We start from the raw sequence: 10310 nt of genomic DNA, 5'->3' as shown, positions 1-10310 counted from the left end.
GAAATGGGAATTAAACTGGATATCTCACAAATTTAAAAAAAAAAAAAAAAAAGAATTGTGAATTTATATGACGCAATTCTGAGATGTAAAATCACACTTGCAAGAAAAAAAGTCGCAATTACCTTTTTTACTTTTTTATTCAGTGGCGGAAACGGGCTTCCATAAATATGAGACAAATTCAAATTCTGCTCTAAAAAGTGTCATTACTCATCTCAAATCAGTTCAGTGTTGATTCAGTTGAATTCAATAACTGTTGTTTGATTCAGCTATATAGAAGACAATCAGGATGCTTACACTTGCTATTTACATCTGTCTTGAGTGATCTGACCTACCTTTAAATTCTCCCTAAGTGGGCAGCTCACTACGTTTGGAACGGAGCCGTCTCACTTTCTCTCTTTTCATCGCTGTCTTCCTGCAGGCTGTTGAGGGTGAGCATTCGTCCGTGGGTCTCCTGGGCATCAGCAACGTTGAGCCTCTCCTGCTCCTGATCCAGTGGCTTCCAGAGCTGGACTCTGCCGAGCTGCAGATCTTCACTGCCGACTGGCTCCGGCGCATCTGCGGTCTGAACCGGTGCACGCGAGCCACCTGCGTCAACTCCTGCATGACTGCCAGAGTGCTGTCGGCACTGGAGAGACACGAGCGGCTGCACCGGGCCTGTGCCGAGAGTCTGGTGGGCCTGTTGGGATCTTTAGGCAGCCAGTCGCTGAGTTCCTCTGAGCTCCAGAATCTGCTGAGACTCCTGCGTCAGGACGAGCCGGGCCGCGCTCACCCGTATGTGGGTCCGGTGCTGCGGGCGCTCCTGGGGATGGTGCGCAAACAGGGCCTGGAGAGCGCCATGCAGTACTTTGATCTGTCGCCGCCCATGGCTGGCATCGCCGTGCCGACCATCCTCCGTTGGCCAGGCTCCGCCTTCAGCTTCGTTGCTTGGCTGTCATTGGACCAAGATCAGCTGGGCCCGCCCAGTAAAGGAGAGAAGAGGAAGCAGCTATATAGGTGAGAATGGAAATCAAAGAGATTGGTGTGATGGTGATTTTTGGTGGGAAAGGAAGAAGGAAAAAATCAGTTTTTCAGACTTTTATTCCATTTTTTCAGTATTTATTCCGTTCATTATATACACCACCGTTTTATATGTATATATATATATATATATACGTTTTTTTTATAATGTTTGTTTATAAAGTGTCTTGTGCTCACCAAGGCTATATTTATTCATATATTTTTATTTGAAATACAGTAAAAACAGTAATATTATGAAATATTATTACAGTTTGAAATATCTGCGTTCTATTTGAATATATTGTGAAATGTAATTTATTCCTGTGATGCAAAGCTGAATTTTCAGCATCAGTACTCCAGTCTTCAGTGTCACATGATTCTTCAGAAATCATTCTAATATGCTGATTTGCTGCTGAAAAAACATTATTATTATTATCAGTATTGAAAACAGTTTTTGAAAACTTTTGTTTTTTTGTGAAAACCATAATACACACAAATACAATATTTAATGAATAGAAAGTTTAAAAATATTCTATTTATTAATTTAAAATAGAAATATTGTGTCTTTACCATCACTGTTGATCAGTTGTAATGTAGTGTAGCCTTTCTGAATAAAAGTATCAATTTACTGTACCCAAACTTTTGAATGGTAGTATTTTAGCACCAAGATATGTTTGTTTTTTTTAGTTATTTTTCTTTCTTTCATTAATTTGTAACTATTTTTATTACATTTTTAGAAAAAATGTATACAATACAATCATTACAAATATTTTGTAAATATTGTATAATATATTGTATGATATAAGGAATAGGGGTGAATTTTTAAAAGGACAAGTTTGTGTGTTTTGTGTGCCCCATTTTTTATTTCTTTGTCTGTTTGCATCTTCGGCACATTGTGTATTTAGCTGTTGCAATACATCTTGCTGTTTTTGATTTATTTATGTTCTAGCTTCTTGATGTTGTGTTTTATGCTTTTAGTTATTATTTTTTTTAACAATTTTTGTCACGTCAATTTAAAATTGGAAAAAATCAGTTTAAAATTTGCAGTCTTCAGTGTGTGTGTGTGTGTGTGTCCCTTCTAATTGTAGTATATAATTTATTTTTACTATGATAGCTATGAGGACTGGTTTATTGTTTTGTGTGTTTTTTGTGTAGTTTTTTCACCCCGGGCGGCACCGGGTTCGAGGCCTTTATCAGTTCAGCCGGAGTGCTTGTGGTTGCCGTGTGCACTAAGAAAGAATACGTCACCGTCATGCTGCCTGACTACTGCTTCTGCGATTCGCTCTGGGTGAGTCACATGACCAAAGACGAGTTCCTTGTACTTGTATTTATATACCACGGATGAATTGATGTCCGGTTTGTGTTTGACCTTTAGCACAGTATTGGTGTCGTTCACGTGCCGGGGAAGAGGCCGTTTGGCCAGAGTCTGGTCTACATCTTTGTGGATGGACAGCAGAAACTATCAGCACCTTTAAAATACCCAACCATGACTGAGGTGAGAGAAACAACCCTTTATATACTTTTTTGTATTTGAAAACCCACCCAAATCTCCCTGTGTCAGTCCGGTCAAGTCTTTTATTGTGTGTATCTCTCTCTCAGGCCTTCACGTCATGCTGTATCGGTTCAGCGGGTCACCGCACCACGACGCCTCCTCCCTCTCAGATCCCTGATCCTCCGTTTTCTGGAGGCAATCCCTCCGGACGCTCGTCATTTGGCACTATCCTCCCGGGCTGGGGCGGCCTGCTAGGGACCAAACCTGAGTCTGTCACCAAACTGATTTCCGCCGGGACTCAGGACAGCGAGTGGGGCAGTCCCACCTCACTGCAAGGGCAGCTGGGAAGTGTCATGGTCTTCCACGAGCCCCTCCAAGCCAGTCACGTCAAAGCCCTCTGTAGCGCAGGACCAAACTGTATTTCTCCCTTTAAAAGTCAAGAGGCTGAACTCGGAGACCTGGCGCCCAAACTTCTGGTACACTATTCTCCAAAGGTGAGCTGACTTTATAGGTCAGTGTAAACTAGGGCTGAGCTATATAAAATGATGCACAATAATAATATATTTACCTTAATGGATTTATATATATACAGTGGTGTGAAAAAGTGTTGGCCCCCTTCCTGTTTTTTAAATTTTATGCATATTTGTCACACTTAAAAGATTCAGATCATCAAACAAATTTTAATATTACACAAAGATAATGCAAGTAAATACAAAATGCAGTTTTTAAGACCTTCTTTTGACATCTTGTCTCATGTCACTGTTGTCTTAGTTAATTACTTGTGGGAACATTTTTTTTTTGAAACCACAACTGAGTGATAAATCAACATTTGAATCAACATATGAATAATAGTTTACAATTAATATTAAATAGTTTGTGACTATTTCAGATTATTTTGTCGTGTTTATAGTTCTACATGTAATAATTCAGATGCTTATGTTGGATTTTCATGTTTGAAGATTGAAATTCTGGGTCTGGTACAAGGGTAAAACAATTCTATGCATAAGGCTATTAAAAAGTAGCATATAGTACCATTTAAAAGTTTGATGTCAGTAATTCATACTTATTCAGCAAAGATGCATTACATTTTCTGTTTCAAATCAGTGCTGTTCTTTTAAACTTTCCATTCATCTAAGGATCGTTAAAAAAGCAGCACAACTGTTTTGAACATTGGTAATAATCAGAAATGTTTCTTGAGCAGCAAATCAGCGTATTAGAATGATTTCTGAAGGATCATGTGACACTGAAGACTGGAGTAATGATGCTGAAAATTCAGCTTTGAGCACAGGAATAAATTACATTTAAAAAATATATTCAAACAGAAAAGAATTATTTTTAAGTAATAATATTTCACAATATTTTCAGTTTTTACTGTATTTTTGATCAAATAAATGTAGCCTTGGTGAGCAGAAGAGACTTCTTTCAAAAACATTAAAACATTTTACCGACCCCAAACTTTTAAACGGTATTGTATGTAAATTATTAAGGCATGCTAAAAAGTTGATGTCTGTTAGTTTGAATAAAAATCAACTACTGAGACACACAAGTGGCCGAAATTAAAAAATAAACACTCATTTATGTATTTGCTCTGTAACATCACAAATTTGCAAAATAACTTCTTTAACATGTACATGACTAATCACTGTCCTTTTGCATGTACAGGCATGTAGGAACCCAATTTGTCTGGATTTGTCCCATAATATGCTGCACGGTCGCCTGACAGGAAATAAAGTGGTCAACTGGGATATCAAAGTATGTATGCCGTTTCCCCTCCTTTGATCTTTGCTTTTCATCCATTTCTGCTCTGACTGTTGTGATCTGTCCAAGTGTGTTTTCTCTTATTCTTCTTCTCCTTAAACATCTGCTGACAAGCTCTCTCATCATTTGTAGGACATGATCAACTGTGTTGGAGGGCTTCCTGTGTTGCTCCCAGTCTTGGAACAGTTGACTTTAACCCCTGAGTTGCATCACGTGGACCCCTCGGGGTCAGAGTTCATCACCCCTGACTCAGCCACACCCGCTGATGGAGACTGGGTCATACTGCCCTCAAACAGAGCGTCAGGTGAGCACACGCTCTTTATAAGTAACTCAAACTATTAAAAACGAATAAAATATAAATATTACATGAAAAACTTCAATTTCTAATTAATCACAATTAATTTTTAATTTAATTTAAATTTAATTGCTAAAAAAGTTTCATTACTAAAGTTACTAAAACTGAAATAAATATAAATTAAAGTGAAACAGAAATATAAAAATAGTAAAAATGACAAAAGCACATAACAAAATGACTAAAATTAAAATAAAAAGTGAAAATATAAAAAGTAAAAGATCTTTTGCATCTCAAGGGTCTCATCGCCTGCTCCTTTTCTGTATTTATGATTAAATTTATGACTGTTAAAATTGTTTGCATGAATAGAAATAAAGCTGAAATTAAAAAAATAAATAAATATTAAATGTCAAACTCAAAAAAAAAAAAAATGAAAAAAGGTTTAAATTATTATTATTACTATATAAAGTACTAACGTTAGTCAAACTGAAATAAATATAATTGAAGTAGAAACATAGTAAATAGTAAAAAAGACAAAAGCACATAAAATTACTAAAATTAATATGAAAAGTAATAGCTAATTAAAAATATGAATAAATAATATATAAATAATACTACAATAACCATGTTATTTGCTTGTTGTGTGACTGATCTTTTACACCTTAAAGATGTCGCTGCCTGCCTCTTTTCTGTATTTTTGATTAATACGTCTTAATAATGTTGCAATATGATGTTTGTGAACATTTATTAATCAGAGGCCAGACTGGAGAAGAATCTCGTGGCAACGTTCTTGCTGGTGATCAAGCATTTCCTGCAGAGGCATCCTATAAACCAGGAAACCCTTCTGCACTCCCACGCTGTGGCCACGTTAGGAGCTCTGCTGCAGAAGGTACCCATAGTTCTCTTTCCTTTAGTTCCTCAGTCCTTCACTGTGTACGTCTTCATTCGCTGTCTGTGTGTGTGTGTGTGTGTGCGCAGCTGCCAGCGTTCCTGGTGGACGTGAGCGTGCTGGTGGCGGTTCAGCTGTTGACTGAGCAGATGACGTATGAGAAGAACTCGCAGCTCCTGCAGCAGCTCCACACACACCTGCTCTTCAACTTCAGCATCTGGAACCAAGGAGATTTCCCACTGCGCATCGGTGTGTGTGTGTGATTTATTCATGCTGCATTTATGTTTGTTTAAACAAGCAAGCGGTTTTGTTCATGCATGCATTTGTTACACAAACTGATTGTCATTATTTTTGTTGAATGTTTTAATAGTTTCTGATTGTAGAGAGCAACAGTCGGGTTGTGGAAGTAAAAATCCCATTAATTTTCTACATAGCAAAATTGATTTTTTTTTTCTAAATCGATTGACAGATGAATAAAAAAGCACATTTTTAAATGCATTTTAAAATGTGCTCATAAAAATGATTTATTAATTTACTTTATGGTTTTATTAATTACGTTTTAAAACACATTGAGTAAAGTGTTTTATGCAGTATTTATGTGTACATGTCTTTTTAAAATGTCAATTATTTCTTTAATGTATAGTTTCATTATTTTATTTAACTACATTTAAAAAAATGAATTAAGTAAAAGTCTATTTGTCCATGCAATCATTTTATTTATCTTTTTTAATTTTAATGTTTGAATTGTTAAATTGATTACTCATAATTGATAATTGATAACTAAATTACATTATTATAAAATATGTAAAATAAATTATTTAATTTTTAAGTGTCACTCCTAGTCCTCCATAACCATTAGCTCTATTATATTATATCATATTATATTATATTATATATTTTTTTATTTTATTTTAAGAAAATACATATATATTCTTCTGTCGAATCATCAAGTTATTGTGATTTCAAAAAAAAAAAAAAATTTTTTTTAAACGTGTAAATCTCTGGACTACCCATAATCTGGAAGACGGATTTCCAAACTCTGAAATCCCTATGAAGAAAATGAATGGGGAAAATCCTTCCAGAGCCTTTTGCTCTGTTCACTCTCCCAGTTTTTTTGTGGCTCTTATACTTTTGCGCTGATCTTGATGTATTTTTCACGGTGAAGGTCACATCCAGTACATGTCCACCGTCATCAAAGACAGCAGGAAGCAGTTCAGGAAGAAATATGGAGTGCAGTTCCTGCTGGACACAGTTCGCCTTTATTATGGGTTAGACTACATCTTCCACAATCCCTTTATCACCTCACAGCTGTTCTACCTCTTTCTCTCTCCATCAAGTCAGTCTCCATCAAATCTGTTCTCTCTTTCCTTTCTAGTTCTGGAAGTAAAGATGCAGATTTGAGTGAGGACGACATCAAGACAATCAGAGCTTCTCTCTGTGGCCTTCTGAAGTATTACATCAGCAAGGGAACCACCCAAGAGGAGATCCACAGCATTCTGGGATACATCGCTGCCATTGGAGATGAGGAACAGGTGAGAAGAGGAAGATGCAGTTTCTCATCATTTACTGCTGTGAATTTTCAGCATCATTACTCCAGTCTTCAGTGTCACACGATTCTTCAGAAATCATCTTAATATGCTGATTTGCTGCTCAAGAAACATTTCTGATTATTATCAATGTTGAAAACAGTGTTGCTTCATTTTTTTTGGAAACCATGATACATTTTTAAGGTTTGTTTGATTAGAAGAATGTAAAAAAATAGCATGTGTTAGAAATAGAAATATTTTGTAACATTATACGAAAGATTACGGTCTCTTTCTGGCCATGCTGGTTTATTTAATTCTAAAAAGAGTGCACTTTATCATCACCACCGCAGTGCATTGTTCATTATTTACAACTATTTACAAAGTTAGCAAGGTATTCATTAATTTAAAGTCCCCTTGTAGTGAAAATCAAGTTTTTTATGTTGTTTATTTGTCTATGTGGTGTTTTTAATATGCTTTTAGACGAACCATGTGCGAATCCATTAATCAACACCATTGCTGAATTTAAATATGTTTGATTGATTATCAAAGATAAGTTTTAAGGGATAAAATATTTGACTACAGGGGGACTTTAAGTTTAAATTAAGTTGCAAGACTAAATTTCAGGGAATTTTTAAATCGTTTTTCAGTATTTTCACTAGTTGGTTTATCAATTTTTTGTTTTTCTTGAGCATTATTTTAGCTATTTTATTAGTTACATGAATTATTAAGATAACTTTTAGCTACTTTATTATAAGATTACAAATTAAAATATCTTCTGTTCATAATTCTGCATTTAAATCACATTTCAGAAATGTTTAAACAGAAATATGCTAACTGTCAGCCTGATTGCACAAGGAGGGACTTTAAGTTTAAATTAAGTTGCAAGACTAAATTTCAGGGAATTTTTAAATCGTTTTTCAGTATTTTCACTAGTTGGTTTATCAATTTTTAGTTTTTCTTGAGCATTATTTTAGCTATTTTATCAGTTACATGAATTATTAAGATAACTTTTAGCTACTTTATTATAAGATTGCAAATTAAAATATCTTCTGTTCATAATTCTGCATTTAAATCACATTTCAAAAATGTTTAAACAGAAATATGCTAACTGTCAGCCTGATTGCACAAGGCTTCCTTAACACCGACTAGTTGTTCAGAGTCAGTCTAGTTTTTTTTTTTTTTGAAAATGTGCCATTTTGCACATTCTATATGGTGATAAGGTAATGTCTAACTCTTTGTCTGAGTGTGTGTGTGTGTCTAGGAAAGAAGCACTCTCCTTTATTGTTATTGATTTGCCCTTTCTAATCAGAAGAGCAAACGTCCTCTGTCTTTCTCCATTTGAATTATTCCTAAACCTCGATGTGCTTAACCGCAAACCGGATTTACTGCCCTGCCAATTCATTTAATCTCTGTCTCTTCCGATTTCTCCTGCTCTTATCACTTATTAGCAATAAACATGAACTAAACATGGAATAGAAATCAGTGTCTGTGCTGTTGCAGCTGTGTGGGATCCTGGAGCTGCTGTTGACTCTGCTGCAGACCAGCACGGCGCGGGACCAGCTCTTCCTGCTGCTGTTTGAACCGGGAGCAGCCGACTCCTGCTACGCTCTGCTGCTCAACAACAAACACTCCGACCGCCTCCGAGAGCTCGTCTTCAAGGTGCGCTTCATACTCTGAGCAGCTTCTCTAAAGCAACTTCCGTCAGTTAGAGATCTGAAAAAGCGACAGCTTTAAGGAATCGTTTGCATAAAAATGAGAATTTGCTGAAAATGTCCTCACTCTCAGGCCATTCAAGATGTAGATGAGTTTGTTTCGTCATGGGAATCAGATTTGGAGAACTTGCTCACCAGTGGGTCCTCTGCAGTGAATGGGTGCCGTCAGAATGAGAGTCCAAACAGCTGATAAAAACATCACAATAATCCACACCACTCCAGTCCATCAGTTAATATCCTGTGAAGTGAAAAGCTGCGTTTTTGTAAGAAATAATACATCAAGTTGTTTTTAACTTCAAACCAGCTAAAATACGAGTCTTCTATCTATAATATTGCTTTCTCCGGTCTGAATCAGGAGAGAAATATGCACAGATCATGCACAAGCCAAGACAGTCCAAAACAAATATTGTGATGTTTTTATCAGCTGTTTGGACACCTTAGCAACTGCACTGCAGCAGTAAATGTAAAATTGTAGTTGCGTAATGAGCTTAATATTTACTTATTATTCACTCTAATAATTTGAAAAGACACAATAACTATATTTTGATATATATTCATATTAGAATGCTCATTAAGTATAAATTTGCTTTATGTGATGCCCTAATGCATTATAAAATATTTGATAATGACCGTGTTAAATTAAAATGAAATGTCGAATCTTTGTCAAATGCATGTGCTATGAGTGTGTATGTGGTTGTGTATTTCTGCAGCTGTTTGAGCGGATGCTGAAGTGTGACCGTGTGTATGAGAAGAGCAAGCAGAGGTTGCGCTTGAGGGATGTGGGCTACTCTGGCCTCAGTCTGCTGTTCTCAGACCTGCACCTCACCTCCACCCTCATCAAGTGCCTCCTTCACCAAGTGCTGTCTACTGGTCAGTCTGATGAAAAGCCACCCGACCCAGCACATACAGTACGCTGTTAAAGGCATAGTCCCTCCAAATATGAAAATTCATATCATTTATTCAAACCCGTATGAGTTGCTTTCTTCTGGGGAACATAAAATAAGATTTTTTTTGAAGTATGTTGGTAAACAAACAATTTCTCGTTCCCACTGACTTCCATTTTATTTATTTTTTGTCCATACAATGGAAGTCAAGGGGAGCCGAAACTGTTTGCTTACCAACTGAGGTTTGAGTGAGAATTTTCATTTTTGGCTGGACTATTTAATAATGATATATTTATAAGGATTTTGGTGGAAATCAAAATGGTGGAAAAAATATCAAAATAGTTTACATATTTTCAAAGCAAATGCATAATGTCGAATATCAGCTGAAAAATGTATATAAAATATATATACGTGACCCTGGAGAACAAAACCAGTCATAAGTAGCACGGGTATATTTGTAGCAATAGCCAAAAAAAACATTGTATGTGTCAAAATTATCGATTTTTCTTTTATGCCAAAAATCATTAGGATATTAAGTAAAGATCATGTTCCATGAAGATATTTTGTAAATTTCCTACTGTAAATATATCAAAACTTAATTTTTGAATAGTAATATGCATTGCTAAGAACTTCATTTGGACAACTTTAAAGGCGATTTTCTCAATATTTAAATTTTTTTGCACCCTCAGATTCCAGATTTTCAAATAGTTGCATCTCAGCCAAATATTGTCCGATCCTAACAAACCATACATCAATGGAAA

At 35.9% G+C, this 10310-nt stretch overlaps 1 protein-coding gene across 1 annotated transcript in view; it reads left to right on the top strand.

The window, feature by feature from the left end:
- Positions 1–10310, top strand: part of nbeal1 (neurobeachin-like 1) — a 68271-nt gene that overhangs the window by 31933 nt on the left and 26028 nt on the right. The window contains exons 14-25 of the mRNA XM_016560904.1: positions 419–993; positions 2152–2284; positions 2372–2491; positions 2596–2982; positions 4151–4240; positions 4379–4550; positions 5294–5427; positions 5517–5676; positions 6593–6695; positions 6803–6959; positions 8454–8612; positions 9376–9535. Coding sequence (XP_016416390.1) covers positions 419–993; positions 2152–2284; positions 2372–2491; positions 2596–2982; positions 4151–4240; positions 4379–4550; positions 5294–5427; positions 5517–5676; positions 6593–6695; positions 6803–6959; positions 8454–8612; positions 9376–9535 — 2350 coding nt within the window. The remainder of the gene's footprint in view (positions 1–418; positions 994–2151; positions 2285–2371; positions 2492–2595; positions 2983–4150; positions 4241–4378; positions 4551–5293; positions 5428–5516; positions 5677–6592; positions 6696–6802; positions 6960–8453; positions 8613–9375; positions 9536–10310) is intronic.

This window comes from Sinocyclocheilus rhinocerous, unplaced genomic scaffold (genome assembly GCF_001515625.1).
Source record: "Sinocyclocheilus rhinocerous isolate Xijiao unplaced genomic scaffold, SAMN03320098_v1.1 scaffold588, whole genome shotgun sequence".
NCBI lineage: Eukaryota > Metazoa > Chordata > Actinopteri > Cypriniformes > Cyprinidae > Sinocyclocheilus > Sinocyclocheilus rhinocerous.
The sequence above is the reverse complement of the archived record's forward strand: the minus strand, read 5'-3'. Positions and strand labels throughout refer to the sequence as shown.